Genomic DNA, 22,489 nt, shown 5'->3' with positions numbered 1-22,489 from the left:
TACTCTATCGGCTTAACTCTTGCTTCTGATGGATTGGGCTGCATGTAGTAGCCTAAGTATTGAACGCGTTGGTTTTTTTCTTGCGAATATATCAAATTATTGTTTTTATCAAGATTTCATGTTACATTTTGGCATATATTAAATGTATAGTTAAATCAGATGTAAGAAATTGATTATTTATCACCAAGTTTTTTAATCAAGTCTTTGGTATGCAATAAGCATAAAGATTAACATTTTTATGCTTGAAATTGCTAAATTTTATACAATGTTGCATCATCAGAGATCTTATTAAGATATTCAACATTAAAAAACTGACAAAAGAGGTACAGTTTTTAAGATTTGGCTAAAAATTGAGGTGGAGACAAGATTTTACACTTTGACTTGGCACCTTTCTTTAAAATCAGTTTTTGTCTCGTTTCAGTGTCAACTGCTAACCTTCATAAAATATTCATTGCTCAACCAATTTTCAAAAATAAAAGGCCATTTTACTCGTATTAGCTAGCAGAACTCAGAAAATAAGTTAAAAGGGAGAATTTGAAAAAAAATATTTACTATTAAGGTAGCAATACACAGTTAGGAGTTTAGTTTCGCATTTTGGCCCCTGTGGATTTTTCAAATAGGAAAGTTATTGTGTAATAAAATTCATTTTTAGACAGATGAGTGCTAATTTAGCCTTCAAAGATGGTTTATAAGAGCATCAAGATTATTTTTTACATGTTTTATGTGCTGTTTTCTGTTTGACAATCCGTATTTTCATAGCTAGACCGGCCATCGGTCCAGAAATTAATATACTGTTTACAAACACTGTTTTTCTACACGAAGTTTTTGACGCAATTTTACAAAAAAATGAGACGAAAGACATATGATTTTCATTGGATTTGCTGAATGATATATGTACACAGTTTCAGAAAAGGTACTACTTCAAGCGATTGAAATTCTACTTTTAGCCAAATTTTGGGGTAATATGTGACATCTTTCCCCCCCTTTTTGCAACATTTTATAACAAATAAATGCAGATTGTTGCCATGGATACACCAAAAAGAAATTATATTTTACCATTTTATATACTGGATATAAAATCTATGGAAGATTCTGATTACATACATATGCCCATATATGACACAAACAGTAAGCTTGATATTGCAAGAAAGCAATGAAAAGGGGATGGTAAAATTCATAAGGGCAAATTTTAGTATTTTTTCCTAACTGTTTATTGCTACCTTATGGCATACTTACCAAGCTCAGAATTGTATAATTTAAGACTTTTCATGCCACAAATCTATTGATATTTAGATTCTAAATCAACTTCTGAGTAAATTAAGTGTTTAAGAATGACAATATATGTCAATTTTATTGTTTACAGTCCTTAGCAACCAAAATTAGACATTTTGACTCAAGGCTTATATTTGTACTCTATCGGCTTAACTCTTGCTTCTGATGGATTGGGCTGCATGTAGTAGCCTAAGTATTGAACGCGTTGGTTTTTTTCTTGCGAATATATCAAATTATTGTTTTTATCAAGATTTCATGTTACATTTTGGCATATATTAAATGTATAGTTAAATCAGATGTAAGAAATTGATTATTTATCACCAAGTTTTTTAATCAAGTCTTTGGTATGCAATAAGCATAAAGATTAACATTTTTATGCTTGAAATTGCTAAATTTTATACAATGTTGCATCATCAGAGATCTTATTAAGATATTCAACATTAAAAAACTGACAAAAGAGGTACAGTTTTTAAGATTTGGCTAAAAATTGAGGTGGAGACAAGATTTTACACTTTGACTTGGCACCTTTCTTTAAAATCAGTTTTTGTCTCGTTTCAGTGTCAACTGCTAACCTTCATAAAATATTCATTGCTCAACCAATTTTCAAAAATAAAAGGCCATTTTACTCGTATTAGCTAGCAGAACTCAGAAAATAAGTTAAAAGGGAGAATTTGAAAAAAAATATTTACTATTAAGGTAGCAATACACAGTTAGGAGTTTAGTTTCGCATTTTGGCCCCTGTGGATTTTTCAAATAGGAAAGTTATTGTGTAATAAAATTCATTTTTAGACAGATGAGTGCTAATTTAGCCTTCAAAGATGGTTTATAAGAGCATCAAGATTATTTTTTACATGTTTTATGTGCTGTTTTCTGTTTGACAATCCGTATTTTCATAGCTAGACCGGCCATCGGTCCAGAAATTAATATACTGTTTACAAACACTGTTTTTCTACACGAAGTTTTTGACGCAATTTTACAAAAAAATGAGACGAAAGACATATGATTTTCATTGGATTTGCTGAATGATATATGTACACAGTTTCAGAAAAGGTACTACTTCAAGCGATTGAAATTCTACTTTTAGCCAAATTTTGGGGTAATATGTGACATCTTTCCCCCCCTTTTTGCAACATTTTATAACAAATAAATGCAGATTGTTGCCATGGATACACCAAAAAGAAATTATATTTTACCATTTTATATACTGGATATAAAATCTATGGAAGATTCTGATTACATACATATGCCCATATATGACACAAACAGTAAGCTTGATATTGCAAGAAAGCAATGAAAAGGGGATGGTAAAATTCATAAGGGCAAATTTTAGTATTTTTTCCTAACTGTTTATTGCTACCTTATGGCATACTTACCAAGCTCAGAATTGTATAATTTAAGACTTTTCATGCCACAAATCTATTGATATTTAGATTCTAAATCAACTTCTGAGTAAATTAAGTGTTTAAGAATGACAATATATGTCAATTTTATTGTTTACAGTCCTTAGCAACCAAAATTAGACATTTTGACTCAAGGCTTATATTTGTACTCTATCGGCTTAACTCTTGCTTCTGATGGATTGGGCTGCATGTAGTAGCCTAAGTATTGAACGCGTTGGTTTTTTTCTTGCGAATATATCAAATTATTGTTTTTATCAAGATTTCATGTTACATTTTGGCATATATTAAATGTATAGTTAAATCAGATGTAAGAAATTGATTATTTATCACCAAGTTTTTTAATCAAGTCTTTGGTATGCAATAAGCATAAAGATTAACATTTTTATGCTTGAAATTGCTAAATTTTATACAATGTTGCATCATCAGAGATCTTATTAAGATATTCAACATTAAAAAACTGACAAAAGAGGTACAGTTTTTAAGATTTGGCTAAAAATTGAGGTGGAGACAAGATTTTACACTTTGACTTGGCACCTTTCTTTAAAATCAGTTTTTGTCTCGTTTCAGTGTCAACTGCTAACCTTCATAAAATATTCATTGCTCAACCAATTTTCAAAAATAAAAGGCCATTTTACTCGTATTAGCTAGCAGAACTCAGAAAATAAGTTAAAAGGGAGAATTTGAAAAAAAATATTTACTATTAAGGTAGCAATACACAGTTAGGAGTTTAGTTTCGCATTTTGGCCCCTGTGGATTTTTCAAATAGGAAAGTTATTGTGTAATAAAATTCATTTTTAGACAGATGAGTGCTAATTTAGCCTTCAAAGATGGTTTATAAGAGCATCAAGATTATTTTTTACATGTTTTATGTGCTGTTTTCTGTTTGACAATCCGTATTTTCATAGCTAGACCGGCCATCGGTCCAGAAATTAATATACTGTTTACAAACACTGTTTTTCTACACGAAGTTTTTGACGCAATTTTACAAAAAAATGAGACGAAAGACATATGATTTTCATTGGATTTGCTGAATGATATATGTACACAGTTTCAGAAAAGGTACTACTTCAAGCGATTGAAATTCTACTTTTAGCCAAATTTTGGGGTAATATGTGACATCTTTCCCCCCCTTTTTGCAACATTTTATAACAAATAAATGCAGATTGTTGCCATGGATACACCAAAAAGAAATTATATTTTACCATTTTATATACTGGATATAAAATCTATGGAAGATTCTGATTACATACATATGCCCATATATGACACAAACAGTAAGCTTGATATTGCAAGAAAGCAATGAAAAGGGGATGGTAAAATTCATAAGGGCAAATTTTAGTATTTTTTCCTAACTGTTTATTGCTACCTTATGGCATACTTACCAAGCTCAGAATTGTATAATTTAAGACTTTTCATGCCACAAATCTATTGATATTTAGATTCTAAATCAACTTCTGAGTAAATTAAGTGTTTAAGAATGACAATATATGTCAATTTTATTGTTTACAGTCCTTAGCAACCAAAATTAGACATTTTGACTCAAGGCTTATATTTGTACTCTATCGGCTTAACTCTTGCTTCTGATGGATTGGGCTGCATGTAGTAGCCTAAGTATTGAACGCGTTGGTTTTTTTCTTGCGAATATATCAAATTATTGTTTTTATCAAGATTTCATGTTACATTTTGGCATATATTAAATGTATAGTTAAATCAGATGTAAGAAATTGATTATTTATCACCAAGTTTTTTAATCAAGTCTTTGGTATGCAATAAGCATAAAGATTAACATTTTTATGCTTGAAATTGCTAAATTTTATACAATGTTGCATCATCAGAGATCTTATTAAGATATTCAACATTAAAAAACTGACAAAAGAGGTACAGTTTTTAAGATTTGGCTAAAAATTGAGGTGGAGACAAGATTTTACACTTTGACTTGGCACCTTTCTTTAAAATCAGTTTTTGTCTCGTTTCAGTGTCAACTGCTAACCTTCATAAAATATTCATTGCTCAACCAATTTTCAAAAATAAAAGGCCATTTTACTCGTATTAGCTAGCAGAACTCAGAAAATAAGTTAAAAGGGAGAATTTGAAAAAAAATATTTACTATTAAGGTAGCAATACACAGTTAGGAGTTTAGTTTCGCATTTTGGCCCCTGTGGATTTTTCAAATAGGAAAGTTATTGTGTAATAAAATTCATTTTTAGACAGATGAGTGCTAATTTAGCCTTCAAAGATGGTTTATAAGAGCATCAAGATTATTTTTTACATGTTTTATGTGCTGTTTTCTGTTTGACAATCCGTATTTTCATAGCTAGACCGGCCATCGGTCCAGAAATTAATATACTGTTTACAAACACTGTTTTTCTACACGAAGTTTTTGACGCAATTTTACAAAAAAATGAGACGAAAGACATATGATTTTCATTGGATTTGCTGAATGATATATGTACACAGTTTCAGAAAAGGTACTACTTCAAGCGATTGAAATTCTACTTTTAGCCAAATTTTGGGGTAATATGTGACATCTTTCCCCCCCTTTTTGCAACATTTTATAACAAATAAATGCAGATTGTTGCCATGGATACACCAAAAAGAAATTATATTTTACCATTTTATATACTGGATATAAAATCTATGGAAGATTCTGATTACATACATATGCCCATATATGACACAAACAGTAAGCTTGATATTGCAAGAAAGCAATGAAAAGGGGATGGTAAAATTCATAAGGGCAAATTTTAGTATTTTTTCCTAACTGTTTATTGCTACCTTATGGCATACTTACCAAGCTCAGAATTGTATAATTTAAGACTTTTCATGCCACAAATCTATTGATATTTAGATTCTAAATCAACTTCTGAGTAAATTAAGTGTTTAAGAATGACAATATATGTCAATTTTATTGTTTACAGTCCTTAGCAACCAAAATTAGACATTTTGACTCAAGGCTTATATTTGTACTCTATCGGCTTAACTCTTGCTTCTGATGGATTGGGCTGCATGTAGTAGCCTAAGTATTGAACGCGTTGGTTTTTTTCTTGCGAATATATCAAATTATTGTTTTTATCAAGATTTCATGTTACATTTTGGCATATATTAAATGTATAGTTAAATCAGATGTAAGAAATTGATTATTTATCACCAAGTTTTTTAATCAAGTCTTTGGTATGCAATAAGCATAAAGATTAACATTTTTATGCTTGAAATTGCTAAATTTTATACAATGTTGCATCATCAGAGATCTTATTAAGATATTCAACATTAAAAAACTGACAAAAGAGGTACAGTTTTTAAGATTTGGCTAAAAATTGAGGTGGAGACAAGATTTTACACTTTGACTTGGCACCTTTCTTTAAAATCAGTTTTTGTCTCGTTTCAGTGTCAACTGCTAACCTTCATAAAATATTCATTGCTCAACCAATTTTCAAAAATAAAAGGCCATTTTACTCGTATTAGCTAGCAGAACTCAGAAAATAAGTTAAAAGGGAGAATTTGAAAAAAAATATTTACTATTAAGGTAGCAATACACAGTTAGGAGTTTAGTTTCGCATTTTGGCCCCTGTGGATTTTTCAAATAGGAAAGTTATTGTGTAATAAAATTCATTTTTAGACAGATGAGTGCTAATTTAGCCTTCAAAGATGGTTTATAAGAGCATCAAGATTATTTTTTACATGTTTTATGTGCTGTTTTCTGTTTGACAATCCGTATTTTCATAGCTAGACCGGCCATCGGTCCAGAAATTAATATACTGTTTACAAACACTGTTTTTCTACACGAAGTTTTTGACGCAATTTTACAAAAAAATGAGACGAAAGACATATGATTTTCATTGGATTTGCTGAATGATATATGTACACAGTTTCAGAAAAGGTACTACTTCAAGCGATTGAAATTCTACTTTTAGCCAAATTTTGGGGTAATATGTGACATCTTTCCCCCCCTTTTTGCAACATTTTATAACAAATAAATGCAGATTGTTGCCATGGATACACCAAAAAGAAATTATATTTTACCATTTTATATACTGGATATAAAATCTATGGAAGATTCTGATTACATACATATGCCCATATATGACACAAACAGTAAGCTTGATATTGCAAGAAAGCAATGAAAAGGGGATGGTAAAATTCATAAGGGCAAATTTTAGTATTTTTTCCTAACTGTTTATTGCTACCTAACTTGGTGTGGTGAGCATGTGTAAGGCGCTTATCCTCTTCTAACCCGGGACGAAGGGGGTAGCAGTACAACATAAAAATCAGTTCATAAGGACTAACTAATCAAATCGATTCAAAGCAGAAAATATGTAACAAAAATAAAAACCGTGCTTTTCCATGTGTTCGTGTATCATTCAAAACCAAACAAAAACACAAAGAACAGGTATAGAAATACTAGCAGTTTCGACATCTATATAAGACTTAATGTCAATCGCTATACTTCTTTGTGTCATGCACATGTCTGACCAACAACAATTTGCGATTTTTGATTGTTTTGTATATTTTCGCTTTCCCACAAACCGTACTGTTTACGGTAAGACATAATCGTCTTACAAAGGCTTTAATTTCTTTACCAACATGATAACTTTTTTGTGCACAAAGTAATACAATATCTCTATCATTGTAAACTTGTATAAACATAAGTTTAACTAGCTATAAAAACCAGGTTCAATCCACAATTTTCTGCATAAATGCCTGTTACAAGTCATGAATATCACAGTTGTTATCCATTTGTTTGAAATGTTTGGGCTTTTAATTTTGCCATATGATAAGGGACTTTCCGTTTCGAAATATATGTTATGTCTAATATTGTTACTAGAAGACACAAGAAAACGAGAATATGTGATAAACGCAGAATGTAAGTTTTCTATTTTTTTTACTTATAATTGTTTTAAAGGAAAAAGTATTTGTCCTAAGGAAAAGGTAACTAGTATCTAAGGTGATATGTTAGAGTATATAAAAATGAGGGAGATGTGATAAGAATGCCGATGAGAAAACTGTCTACACAGGCAAATTTTGTTCACGTGAATATCACATGAAATTCACGTGAATTTCACGTGAAATTTTTCACGTGAGATTCACCTCAAACGAGCTTATACATGAAACTCACGTGAAATTTTTCACGTGAATTTCACGTGAATCTGATGTGAAATTCACGTGAATTGAGCCTTCACGTGAAATTCACGTGAACTTTTCACGTGAAATTAACATGAATCGAGCTTTTTTTTTTCCAATGAAATTAAAGTGAATTCAGCCTTATTTCACAGGATTTGAGCTTATTTAACATTCTTCTTAGTCTTGACCATGTGTTCATACTTCCATTCTATATCTACTTTCTTTGCATCCAAATGTTTTGGTCTCTTAAACGAAGAACAAGAAAATCATCACAGGTTTTAAATAATATCCAGGGCACCTTAGTTAACTCCAAGTAAAATTATGGTTGTGTTCGAGTCTCAATTCTTTTTTGTAAATGATTTATGTACTGATGAATATTTCATTTTAGTTGATTTTTAATATGTATGTATGTATGTTTAAGTCGTATTGTATGGCCATCAGTTTTGACACAAACCAATCACAGTATGGAAAAGTACCTGCACAAGATGCCAATTCTTTTTAAGAAGGTTTTAAAACAATACAAACCAGAAAGTAAACAGCCTAATTTATGTCCAACTTTTCTAACCAAAAATTACATATGTAACAAAGCAAACAATAAACTAACGATTACGTACAGGCACATACAAAATGTGGTGGGGTTAAACTGGTTTTAATGCACAAATCCTCCGTCTAACCTTGATAGAGGTGTACCTGTACAACATACCAACAAACTTTCCCTTTCTGTCTTATACTTTTTCAATTAAGATGCTTAATTCTTTCTTCCAAATTGCCAACCACTAAATTGATAAGAAAAAAATAACAACAATTAATTACAAAAATATACTTATATTACATATAAAGAAAGAAATATATAAACAAAAAAATCATAACATTAATAGTGTTCTTTATATATTGTGTTTCCCCTGACCACTCCATCAACATGTCTATCCATCTTTATCTGTAAAAAAAAAAAAGAATTCTCATATTTATACAGGACACATTTAAATAAAGCTATTCTATCAATGAAGAATACAAAGAGTTATATTTAATTCTAATGCAATCATTTTGTATCAATGGTTCTGATTTGATGACAGTTAGTGTAAAATTCTCTATCTCCCTGTCTGTAACTAAGGAAGCCAACATTTAGAATTGCTGAATGTATTGACATGTAATTTCTACAAAAAAATCACATGTTGCACCTATAAATCTTATCTTAATCAAATTTTATACATGCTTAAGCGGCACAGAAGCCAGAAAACACCTGGTGTCTAGTTTGAGGACAGAAGCATGTACATGACGTCACCTAGTGAAGGGACCAAAATAAGAAGATAACATCTTTTTCCCAGAATTTTCTTTAATGAAGATTTTACACTAAAATTTATTTAAAGCTTTGAGTATGTCTACCCATTCCCTGGCAGGTAAACTAAATTTGACAGTAAAAACTACTGATTGTAAGTCCTTAGAGCTTCAAATACAATACAGTTATCTTTTAAGTAGACTAAAATAGAATAAACCCTCAATTTTGATTAATTTAGACTTTAGTTCTTTTCACAATAAAAATAAGATGTATAATGAAATACTAAGCTCAAGCATTATATGTATACACATACTCTTCTTTCCGTGCATTTTTTTAACCAGTAAAGTATGATGTAGAGTCTGATCCTAATATTATAGAAATAATAATATATGGTAAAAAATATAATGATCGTTTCAAATAAATTATTCTAAAATTTGACTGCCTAAGACTTATTTTTCTGAAAACATAACAGTTTAAAAGTTTCTGATTGTGTACTTAAACCTTGACATATATCTCATACAAGATGTTTTAGGGACGTGACTTAAATTGTTACTTCAATAAAAACTTTATATCCAAATAAAGTTATTTCCAAATGATTGTGCCTTTGAATTACAGGAACCGAATACATATACATGTATAACCTTTCCTTATATTTTCTTATGGAATAAATCTTATTTAATATTTTTAAGAGAGTATGTATTGCTTGGTCATGATGATGACAAAGTAGAATATTGAAATAATATGACATCTTTGTATACATAATATGTCACAAGCTAGCAAAAGTGTAAATTATATTTATATTACATACTTAATATATCTTTCAATTCTTTTGATTTCTCTGTCTTTCAACTGGGCCCATTTGTCCTGGTCCTGATTGTCTAAGATATCGCCCAGGAAACCCTTGAAGGCTGTCCAGAAATCCTCCAAGGGCTCCCCAGACTGCTTTTTAAGTTGTTTTTTTTCATAGCTGAATGCTCTCTGAAAAATAATTAAAGATCAATAATACAGTATGTTTATACAAATCTGGTGTTTAATGCACACATTTTCAGTGCCCCATTGGTTTAAAAGTTTCTTAACAGTAACAAAGGAGGTTGACATAGGACAGACATGAAAATTGCTAACACAATAACAACTCCTCCTAATCATGTTCAACATGCCAAATATCAAATGGAAATTTAAAGAATCAAATAAGAGTTTATACAATTAATTTATATCCTAAGGTCTGTACTTTCCCAGGTTAGAAAGGCTTTGACTTGATTTTCTACAAAGAAGATACCAATATGCATATATATTTTAAAGGTGTGCACATTATGATTAAAAATTAAATTGTTCTTAGTGTTTCACCCAGGTAATGAATCTATATATATTAAGGTTGCATCATTGTATTTATATAAGCAAACAGCCAGCTCAATAGATGAATTAGGTATGCAGTAAACTATCTTGTATTTCAGTTTTTTAGTATATCTAACCTACTCATAACTAATGTTTTACTAACACAAATTGGGTTTATCTGCAAAATGATGTGAAAAGTTGCTTAACTCTTAAGTGATTGATTTTGAGAATTCTTACAGCTATAAATGATAATCATAATAAGTATTTTATGCGATTACCATTAATCCATGTGATTGTGTGGGGACTATATTTTTAATATATGATAATAAATATCTTTTTTTTTTAAATACTGATTTATGTACTTACTAAAGCAACTGTCATATTCTCAACAGCTTCTTCATCTTGGCATTGAAACCTGGAAAAGAGAGCTTTTCCCAAGTCCTTCAGACTTTTACAGCCTAAGTCTGCTGATTCATTTCTTGATAGCATCTAAAAAATAATTCAAACATCATGATAGGTTTACATCATACATGTAAGCAACTTATGTTTCTTTAGGAATAATTTAACAAAAATATGGTCTATATAAGAAATAGCATCTAAAATGTGGTGCACATATCTATTAAAGGGTGCACCACATTTTTGATGGTAGGAGAAAGAAAAAATATAAATTAAAAGTCATTATTTCTTTAATTCAATTCTAAATTTTATTTTAAGCATGAGTAAATCATGAAAATACATGTGATTTTTATGTCCTGTATTAGTCTAAATATTTCTCTGATTTATTTTCCAAGAAAATGTTGTCCATGTCCTCATCATAGTTAACTTACAATCCAAAAATCAGCCCAATGTCTGAAGGCGTTTTGGAAAAATGCCTGTATTAAACTTTGATTTTCAACAACTTATCGAAGTCCAAAGCCTGTAATTTCATAAAAAATTAGTGGAACCGTCCCTAACTTAAACTTGAATAGACTGAAGACATTTGGAAAAAAGTTCTAAAGATGCATAAAAAATGTGCATCTGAATAGCTGTATATCAAAACTGTACCGTAGTAAAGCCTTATATAAAACTGTACCGTAGTAAAGCTGTATATAAACTGTACATCTTAAAACCTATATATAAACTGAATATATATTGTATGCAGTGGTAGAATCTATAAAGTTTATACAAATTAAAAAATGTGCATTTTTACAGAGTTGCAGTTTATATACATCTTTAAAAATGTACATTTGAATACCAATTTTGACTATATATATACTGCAGCTGTGCTATTTGAGCAGTCAAATTGCATTGACTGTATATTCATATGTGATATACAGTCACTGACCGTATATCACCTTTTTTATGACGTTGACAATGCGTTTCCGTAGAGTTTTATTTATGAAGTCAATAAAACATACCAGTTCGCAGAAATTTTACGTCGTCCGCTTCAAATTTTAAAAATGATGGTTTTTACCCTAAATACTTCATTTAGAACACTTATAAGAGTTGCAGTATATAAAGAATAACCATACATTGTCAAACGGTTATTTGTACATGGCTCGAAACAGGTAGAAATGCTCGGCACAGCCTCACTTTCTACCTGTTTCTAAGCCTTGTACAAATGACATGGATATTTCGAGACAATGTATGGTTATTCTATATATATACAGTTTATATACATTTTAAAGATATACATTTATTATGTATCTTTAAAACTGTAAATCAAGATAATAATTATAGGACAACACCTAATAATTCTTATATGATTTGCATATCTATGAATACTTGAATTGCATTGGTCAATTAGATTTTTTCTCTTGGTTTACACTTCGAAAAACCATGTTTCCGAAACTACTTTCGTAATCTATTCATGCGCGATACACATCCTTGCAGGGATACTTTGATTTTCAGCAAATTGAGATTAAAAAACAAATGCATAATAGTTGTTTCTATTCTAATGTGTATAAAACAAAAAAAATGAATAAAAAAAAATCCACTATAGCTTCGAAAATGTATAAAAATAAAATTTAAATAAATTCCGCGAAATTCCATGAATGATTTGGCGAATTTACGTCATGGCAAAACACGACGTCATACGAATGAAAACTTCTAGGGGAAAGATTATTTCGTTACGTATGCGCTTCAAATTCTGATAATATCTCATTAAAATGAAGTTTTAGAGGTAGGTGTTATTTTATTTTAAATTCCGTTGCATTTATCGAACATTTATGAACATTAGAAAGTCAATATGGCGGCCAACTCCTTAGTATCGACCTGTCAGTTGTGCATGTCATGGCGATTATACTAACCTTTACACAGAAAATGTTAATAAAAATTGAGACTATTTGGCTTCAGAATTATAAGGATTAAACACATTTTTTCTAGAGGTTATTGATGTGTAAACCGGGGCTCTTACTCACAAACTTTACATAAAAGTCCTTCGGACTTTTATTCAGTTTGTGAGTTAATCGCCCCGGTTTACACATCAATAACCTCTAGATAAAATGTGTGTAATCCTATAGTATAAAACAGAACATTTGGTATGATTGTCAATAACAAAACTTTCCACAAGAGATCAAATGACACAGAAATTAATAACTATAAGTCACCATACTGCCTTCAAAAATAAGCAGAGCCCATACCGCAAATTAAGCTATAAAAGGCCAGCAAATTACAAATGTAAAACATTTCAAACTAGAAAACTGATGGCCTAAATCATGTACAAAAAAATAACGAAAAACAAATAAGTAACACATCATAAAAAGACAAGCCCTGAATTACAATGCTTGTATGTCATTCTTCTAACACTCTCATAAATTTCATTGTTACCTTGTTTTTGGTTTGAGACATAAAGTCAACCATTTTCCGGGTGCTGAACCTCACTCCTGCTCTAAGAACTTCTTGGTAGTCTGCCTCCGGAGCAAGTCTCCTCTTTAAAGACATTAATTTGGCCTGAAATAAAAACAAGCATGCAATATATAAGTTATATTTTCATCTTTATTCAAAATAAACATTTAATATGATATTAATTCAATCAGAAAAAAGTAAAATCACAAAAATACGGATCTTAGAGGAAAGTCAATTCAAAAAGTCCATAATCACATGTCAAAATCAAATAACTAAACTCATCAAAAACAAATGGTCAAGAACTGTCATATTCCTGACTTGGTACATGCATTTTCAAATCTAGAAATTGTTATTGAAACACTGAATTTTCATATTTCTTGTATTTTTGTCCAGTTTAATAATAATGCCATTGAATTTATATGTTGTTTTTTTAAATTTTATATTGCTAGTAAGATTCAGTCCTTCAAGCAAGAGAAGTGTGTAATCAGCCTCTCTATTTTTCAAGTTGATCAGAATCATAAATAGATATAGGAAGAATGTGGTGTGAGTGCCAATGAGGCATGTTTATACATGACATGCTGTATTAATTTACCAAACATCAGGAATTATAAACTGTGAGTTTGCAGTATTCAGCTGACACAGACATCTGTTGTTGATTGCCATTCTTTTGAAAAAATTGATTGATTTGCAATTGTCATGCCTACATAGAACTTGGTGCCAAATTGCCAAATATAAAATATAGAATGAAGCAGTGATTTTTTGAGACACTTTTTCATGAAAATCAATAAAGGGAAAGTCATCAGTAATGCTGAACATGTACATTTCCATATAAATGGAGAGACTGAACATTCCCTCTTAAACTAAAAGGCAGATGACTATTAATTCTTGGTTTAAACATGCATATGTATTTATTCATTGCTAATAAATCTTACTTTTAACTCTGTGTCTGGGTCGGCCAAAAATGGGTTCTTTGGGAACCGGCTTTTCAGGTAATCTGTCAACGGTCTCTACAAAAAGGAAAAGCATCAGTAGTCTCAGTCTTCTAAGTTTCTGTCTCCCTTTATATTTATTATAAGATCTTAATTTTATTTGAATCATCATGTTTAGTCAAGTTATAGCTCATTCTATGTCGATTTACATTTATTTTTTCTTTTTACCGGATCATTCTTTTGAACTTTTTAATGATATACACATGTCACTGCTGATTTTCCTTATAACCAGCAAAAGCTATCATTATAAGGTGCATTCAAGTGCAATGATAGAGGTCTGTCATTTATAAATGAAAGTGAAAAAATGGAGAATATGTCTAATTTGGCCTGATGTTAATTTAGCAGGATTCCGCTTACTGTTTTGTCAGATTTAAGTATACCGTTAACACAATGTACGTAAACAATTCTCATTTTTTTGTCATTTCCCGGGTCCAGCAAGAGAATAAATTTCATTGCATTTGGTGGCAGCAAAGTACAGTTGGAGAACAGAAACAGATTGAGAGATTTTTACATATATAAAGGGGCATAACTAATATATGGTAAAAGTTTTGCCACTCAATTTAAAACTTGATATATGATTATATTTTGAGGTAATGTGCATTGTATTTACGGTAAGTTTTAAAACATTTGGTTGAGGCAAACTAAAGCTATATATAGAATGGGAAAAAAAAATCAGCAATTGTCTAGGCTAATAAAGGGGCTTATGAAGGAATAAAGTGATGACACCCAATTTTAACCATGATCTTTGTTTTGTGGTAGTATGCATTTTATTTCAGTTTTACAATATTTGGTTGAGGCAAACTAAAATGAGAGAACAGACACCATTTTTTTAATGGAGAGGACGGACAGACTGGACAAACCGACATGGGTATAACTTAATGATCTCTGTTACTACTTGGGCATAATAATGACAAAAAACAGGATCAAAGAGTTTTGTCTCATATTGTAGATAAGAACTTATAATTACTTTACCATAAATTTAAGAATGCATACTATAGTTTCAATACTGGGAATATTGGTGCTCGCAAGAGTCAACTGTAAATATGTTGAGCAAAGAAACAATTCAGTGATCATGAGACATAAAAGATCTATGATATGGATTACATTGACCGACTGCAGCTACATTTTCTTACACATTGTATCATATTTTCAAAATTTTCTCAATAGTTACCTCCATATCTGTCTTTTCAATGCAGGTAAAAGACCTTCCAGGTTTTGCTGCTGCTGTTGTGTTTACACATTTTTTCAAATCTTTTAACTCTTTTACTGTAATAATTATAAGTTAAAAAAAATAAATAGAAAGCTATAAATATGTATTTTAAGGTCTTGATGTCACATTCACAAAATGATTCAGGTACTTTAAAAAAAAATGATAATAAAAAATTAAATGTAAAGTATAAAATTAAAATACATATATATGCATTTTACTAAAGAAATTATCTATATTTCATCATTGCATGCCTTTTTAAATAGACAAGCAAGCAAAGAAAGATATTCAGCATTTAACATATGGGAAAATAATTGGTAAAATAATTTATTCTTTAGTATCTTTACTACAGGAAATTCAAAGTAAAAGAAAATGTCTACTTACACAATATATTTATATTATATTAATCTAATAAGTGCAGGCTTTAAGTTAGTAAGTATCATACAGTGCCCATCTATTTTTTAATTCATTTACATGGCTTAGTACTTTATAGTTTTTTGTAGTTTCATGAGTTATCTCCCCTGTTTTGACAATTTGCAACAATTACCAACATATTTTTCACTAGAAGTAGGTTCCAATACATTGCATAATCAATTTGATTAATTTAAAAAATCAGGCAGGTTGTATCAGTGGGTCTATAAAACAGTGCAAGTTTGGATGGAAACACTTCTAAGAGAAATCCAAGATATTAAATTTTAAAACTTGTAGTTATACATTTCAACATAATTAGAGATATATATAGATTCAAAAACATAACATACTTATTTCTTTTAACAACAAAGAGTTGCATTTGCACCCTTCACAACAAAAGTGACCATTTGGTAGGTTAGGGAGTGGTACAGGTGCTGCTACCAAGTCTTCAAAAAGGTCCTGCTGTGAACCTAATTCACCAATACCATTAGCATTGCTATTGCTATCTTGGCTGTCCTGTTAAAAAATAATTCTTTTTAAAATTCAAAAAAAAAAAATTGTTGTTGCTTTTAATGATTTGTTCTCATAGTTTTGATTCTCTCCATTTTGATTGAAAGGCTATGTACACATTGTGTTGTTAAATTTAAGCTTTTTAACTAATTGCCAGCATTGCCTTACTGAAACTCTGCTTTTTAATTATCTAATTCTGTTTTCAAAAATTACACTGACATATCAAAATGTCTATTTGGGAGGTATAATAAAAAACTTTATTCAAATACTTTTTTTTAGGGACTTATCATTATTTACCTGGGAGGAGGGGCTGGTCATTTTGAAATCAAACATATAAAATTTCTTGACCCCCAAATAATATTTCACTATTTTTATTTGATCCCCCAAGGTAAAAACATTTAAAAAAAAAATTACTCCACCCCCTCTATTTACATACAACATGTAAATCTACAAAAATATTGCAAATGAAAACATATTTGAGGGGAAATTGTTTTGTAATAGGGCTCTTCCATAAGGCCTTTTCCATGAATATAAGTAGGTAGAGCAAGCCAGTGCTAAAATTAGTATTTTCTTCTGACTTTTTTTCTAATTTGCTATATTGTGCTTTAAAAGAAATCTTTATCCTAAGTAACTCAAAAAATAACTTTTTGAAACAGTAACAACAGGAACAACACATTATTTATTAACAGGAATCTATCATATAAATGATGCTTAAACTTAAGTTTTTTGTAAGGCCTTATTGAAACTTCAATTGAGTCCCTAAACTTTTATATAGATAGTTCATGTTTTCAGCTTGACAATTCAATAACTCATGTATTGTCACATTTCACTCACGAATGTGTGATAGTAACCTTTTTCTTATTCTATATTAGCCCAAAAAGCTTGAGGGAGTTAGAGGTACATTGTAAAAATTGACCCAAAGGGATCTTGTTATGAAAACAAAAGAATGCATTGTGGTCAGAATCATTATCAATGTGTATCAATATTCAAATGCAGAGTAGATAAATATTTAATCATTTATTGCTGTACACTTTGTTCTTTTCATAATGTTGCCTGATTTGTATGTTTGGAAAAAAAATTGCCCAAATGGCTGTAAATTTCGTTTTGATTGATACTTAATTTCTCTCAAACAAATAAACTAATTTAAATAAAGTTTGGTTGTAAGGCTTTTTAATTTAATATAGTGATCAAAGTGAGTGAAATACATGTATAATGACTGAATTATTTCTACATACAGAAAAAAATGACACCCCCTGTATTTTGACCAGGTCCCCCCCCCTTTTCCCAGACAAAAAAAGATAAGTCCCTTACTGCAACACATGCATGTTTGACAGACAGTGCAACAAATGTTTCTAAAAATTTTCGCCTGTAATACTTGTTGTCTTTTCCACCACTATAACCTCACTTACAACTGTGTCCACTTGTTAATAAATTTTTACCAAATTAAAAATCGTAGCAAAAGTAGAATATTTAAATGTATTTAAAATTTCTAGTTCATTGTATGGCATTGATTTTTTTCTGGTTATATGACGCTGAAAGATTGTGTGTTTTTTTATACCTGAAACATGACTTTGAAGTCTAATCTTTGTCGTTCTTTAATCTTCTTGTCTTTCCTTTGATGTTTGGCGTCTTTGACAGAACTGTAATAATTTTGACAGAACTGTCGTCTGTATTATGACGTCATGTATAAACCGGGTTACGTATACGTTTCAAAGAGATGCGATTTCGTTGATTACACTAAAGCGTTTCATCGATGTTGATGGTTGTCAATGAAGCCGCTGACATGTCTCGCAATCGGACGTCAAAATCACGGGGGGGTCTCAACATGGGATTTTAGGTACAGGTGTGCAGCTGGGATTTTAAAAACACCCCCATTCATATATTGAATAATTGTGAAATCCCTACCTATACATATATTTCACAGCGAAATCATAACCCATTCATATATTTATCACCCATTGATATATCACAATCGGTCAATTACTACCTATTGATATATTTCCTCGGTAAAATTGCACCCCATTGATATATTTGACGGATCAAAAAAGGGACCCATTCCAGCGGCACATATGTATATACCTTTATATAGGAAGAGACCCCCCCGTGGTCAAAATTTGAGGCACCGGGTAGTTTTAAGTGTGATTGTTGTGGATATGAAACAGGGAAAAGTGCAAATTATCACCGGCATTTGGCATCAGATCGACATCTGCGGGTACTGAATTTTTCAAACCAGATAAACTGTGAAATCAACGAGAATGACTTGTGCACGGATAGCGCAAGTACTCAGCCCATTGACATGATCGTAGATGGTGCGACAGTAGACTGTCAAACCAGTTACGGTACAGATAATTACGATCAAGATTTTGAAGAAGAAGAAGATGAAGATGAAGCTGTAGAGGATAATGATGAACAAGAATATTACGAGGAACGAAGCCACGACGCCAGGATAGATACAGAGTGGTTCCCCTTCGACTCCAAAATCCACTTTCTCCTTACTTCATTATACAGTTCTAAAACCCACAGAGTTGTAAGTTAACATTCTGATTGCATATATCTAGTTGGTTTCTTATATGTTTCTAATATAATGTCCAATCTAATGAACTGGTATTGTGATGAAAGCTATTTATAATCTACATGTATACTATATCTATTTTGTTAAAATTATATATGTATTGTGATGAAAGCTCTTTATAACCTACATGAATACTATAGCTATTTAGTTACATTTAAAATAATTATGAGGTCTGGCAAGGCTATTTTAATTTTCTTTTTCTGTGACAGTTTTAGGAAGGCGTCCCAGAAAAAAATTAAAAAAGCCTTTCCAGACTTCATAATTATTTGGACTAATAGCTGTAGCTAGGGCCTTTCAGTTAGAACTAGAATATTCTTATTCTTTTCATAGTCTGGTCAATGTAATTTTGTAATTGATGATGTCTAGGAACTAAGAAGGCTATTTTTGATTTTTGTTTTCTGTAATCTTTAGTTTCAGTTAAATGGGAAGGCATCCAAAAAAAATAATATGGAAAAGTCATACATTAAAACATCATAATTATTTTTCGTGGTCTCCCCAGGGTCTTTAAGACTTATAAGCATCATACTAATATTCATTTGTATAAAATGTGATGCTATTTCAATCACTGATTTTTACACATCTTTCTCAAAAATGGAGTACTTTTTGTATTGTCAAGTGAACCCTTTGGATAAATTGACTGCATTATAACCTCAAAATTTATTCAGAGTACAGATTCAAACAAAATGCAGTCAATTTAGCCTAATGGCCCACAAGAACCTTAAAGCAGTCCATAAAAAGCATATTAATCACAAATACATGATAATTAAATTTACTTTCAAACAATTGGACTGCAACTGAATTCAAACATTAAGCTCTTGTCATAAAACTTTATTTAGTACTGTACAAGGAGTGCAAAATTTGAGCTCCAACACAAAATCCAGTATTTTGATTGGTTGATTCTTGCATCTTAGTAAAAAAAATCATGTTCACAAGTTTTATGATCCTAAGGCCAGGCCTTGAAGTCATTAAGCTTTCTAGTCATTTTTTTTGAACCCATACTCCAAAATCACCCAATCAAAATTCTGAATTTTCATTTATACCATATATTTTTTTTGTCGATGTTGCGGCCATGCAGATATACTTGGATATCAATATTTGTTTCACTTTTTATTTATTTTTTATTATTCTTCAGAGTGATGAGGTAATGACTTTCGTTATGTACATAATGAAGGAGTGTGGGTGTCGTAATGTGCCTCCACTGTCCAAAATAAAAAAGTATCTTCAGACAAAAATGGAAATGGAAGATATGATCCAAAAGGTAATTCATTTATTTTAATTGTTAAAATCTTTTTTTTTAAATAATTATATTAAAAAATTTAGTTAAAAAGCAAGTTATCTGAGTTATTTGTTTTATTATAATGACCTTTTTTGTATATTTGTTTTGCCTGTATTTTAAAAAATATTTGTATAAACTACATATGAAACTGTTACAATTTTAAAAGATAAGTAAACAGTTTGCTATTATTACCCCTAAAAGGAAATGGGCACACTCTTTAATGTTTGCTATAATTTTCAATAGTAATTTTCTTTAATAAAAACATGAGAAATAATTTTGTCTTGTATCTAAATTTAAAAAATGTGTCCAATGATCCCCCCACTATTAAAGATAAATGACATGGCTTAAAATAGAACATGGAGGTAAAATGCAGTATTTATGCCCCACCTACAATGTACGATACAACTGTTGGGTTGTTGTCCCTGAATTAGTGATTTTAAGGAATTTTGCAGTTTTTAGTATTACTTTATCTTAAATAATAATATCTAATATCTTTAATAGATTATAATCTATAGTATCCAATACTATTAATAGTGATTTTAACCTTACTTATTTATACATGTACAATTAAGGAATAACAGTACTGTGGTTGAAGAGTTGCCACCGTCAATTGTAGATTTGACGGTCGCAAATGCAGTTTTACTGTCGACCCGTAGCATAGAATTTTTAATTTACTTTTAGCATGAAGATAAAGATGGAAATATTACCTGGATGATCAAGCCAACTTCAATGCTAAAGTTGCAATAATACGATAAAACTTGAAATAAGGTCTAAATTTGAAAAATCAATAAAATCTGTGAAACTTCATGAATGATTTTGGCACAAAGACGTCATGGCTAAATGTGACGTCATACAAATGAAAACTTACTAACTGGAGGTTATGACATTACTTGTAAACTTCAAATTCGAATAAAATTGCATTAAAACGGACGAATTTGTGGTAGGTGTTGTTTTATTTTTGATTATATAGTAGTAATCGAACATTTATTGATTCATCAATTCAAAAAGGGCGGGTCCCTCCTTAGTTACGCCTGGTCAACTGTGGATTTGACGAATACTTTTAGCCAATGAAAAAAATTGTTACATCCAAATTGCATTAGAATTTTTAATCTACTTTTAGCATGAAGATAAAGATGGAAATATTTCCTGGATGATCAAGCCAACTTCAATGCTTAAGTTGCAACTGGCTAATCCAGTGCTTTCAAACCAGATATTCAGGTATTAAAATGTTTCATAAAGAGTGAAATTTCAGTCTTTTGCAAGATTGCTGTAATTTTGTAATTAAGGATGGTTGATTTATGGTAAATGTTTTTATATATAAGGGTTGTAATGCACTTTACCATTAGGGGTGAAGCGACAATTTTAAGCTATAAAGCATCAAATTGATTAAAATTTTATAAGGATTTACCAAAATATTATTATCATGTATTGTCAGAGGTCTGAAATTATTTTTATTACCATCATTTTTTTAACGTTATTTGTCGCAAAGGTACCCCAATTACATAAAAACCAACTTATACATTTCTATGTACTCTCAGAGGAAAACCCTTGAAGAAAAAGACACTCCAGGTACTTGAAAAATATTCAAAGCACATGTCAATGAAATAAGAGATTTGTTATTTTTTCAACTGTATAAGTAACCCCAAACCTTTATTGCATCTAAAAAATATAACAGAATGTTGAAGAATATATTTTATAATTAAATACTCTCTCTTTATATATAAATAGATATCCAACTGTAGAAACTTCCTCTCAGTCAAACTACCAAGTGTCAGGCAGTAAGTGGAAAGAAATGGAATTTCACTGGACTATAAACAGTAAAAAACACCAATTTGTTAAAGGGCAGTTCATATCCTTTGAACTTGATGGTCAAGAAGTCTACGGCAAGATTTTGCAGTTTCTGGAAAGTGTACAGGTATTGTAATACATTTGGCAAACCTGATATACAAGATATAGGGACGTTTAAAATGATTTTTTGTAAAAAAATATTTTTGATGATATTAGCAGATTTAGGTTTAAAAAGGAAATAAAAGATGAATATTACATCCCTTATAATCTTATGTAAAATTTGAAACAAAAACATTAATTAATCAAAATATGAACTATTAAATTTATTACATTTTTCCAGACTGTAATGAAAGATTTGATTTGCAGTCTCCAACAAAGGGAGATAATTTAACTTAGTTACTCAGTCCTACAACAATGCTAATGTAACATCAAACATTTTTTTTTAAAAGACAGTACAGTTCATGTTCATGCATTTTGTTTTGAATGTTGCATATATAATTATTAAATTTTGT

The 22,489-nt window shown here is 30.4% G+C and overlaps 2 protein-coding genes across 2 annotated transcripts; one reads left to right on the top strand and one right to left on the bottom strand.

Annotated features, from left to right (window-relative positions):
• Positions 1 to 8,599: 8,599 nt before the first annotated feature.
• On the bottom strand, positions 8,600 to 18,143 carry LOC143061077 (uncharacterized). Its single transcript, XM_076233672.1, has 8 exons — positions 17,900 to 18,143; positions 16,182 to 16,347; positions 15,385 to 15,479; positions 14,157 to 14,231; positions 13,207 to 13,329; positions 10,765 to 10,887; positions 9,875 to 10,044; positions 8,600 to 8,727 (listed from the first exon to the last, which is right to left on the bottom strand). The coding sequence occupies exons 1-8, from the start codon at positions 17,906 to 17,908 to the stop codon at positions 8,724 to 8,726; spliced, it is 765 nt and encodes a 254-aa protein (XP_076089787.1). The 5' UTR covers positions 17,909 to 18,143; the 3' UTR covers positions 8,600 to 8,723.
• Positions 18,144 to 18,453: 310 nt separating this feature from the next.
• LOC143061078 (uncharacterized) lies at positions 18,454 to 22,104 on the top strand (the record flags this gene model as incomplete). The annotated part of the gene is made up of 4 exons (XM_076233673.1): positions 18,454 to 18,868; positions 20,046 to 20,171; positions 21,310 to 21,407; positions 21,918 to 22,104. Coding segments are annotated over exons 1-4 (642 nt in total), but the record flags the coding sequence as incomplete, so codon positions are not given.
• Positions 22,105 to 22,489: the final 385 nt, after the last annotated feature.

The sequence above is a fragment of the Mytilus galloprovincialis genome, unplaced genomic scaffold (genome assembly GCF_965363235.1).
Source record: "Mytilus galloprovincialis unplaced genomic scaffold, xbMytGall1.hap1.1 HAP1_SCAFFOLD_214, whole genome shotgun sequence".
Lineage (NCBI taxonomy): Eukaryota > Metazoa > Mollusca > Bivalvia > Mytilida > Mytilidae > Mytilus > Mytilus galloprovincialis.
Note: the sequence above shows the minus strand (reverse complement) of the source record. Positions and strands in the feature narration are given on the sequence as shown.

Coding starts and splice junctions, on each gene's coding strand:
- LOC143061077 (XM_076233672.1), bottom strand. Junction 15,480..16,181: donor TTTGTTGTTAAAAGAAATAA/GTATGTTATGTT, acceptor TAATTATTACAG/TAAAAGAGTTAAAAGATTTG. Junction 13,330..14,156: donor ACCCAGACACAGAGTTAAAA/GTAAGATTTATT, acceptor TTTTTATTTCAG/GCCAAATTAATGTCTTTAAA.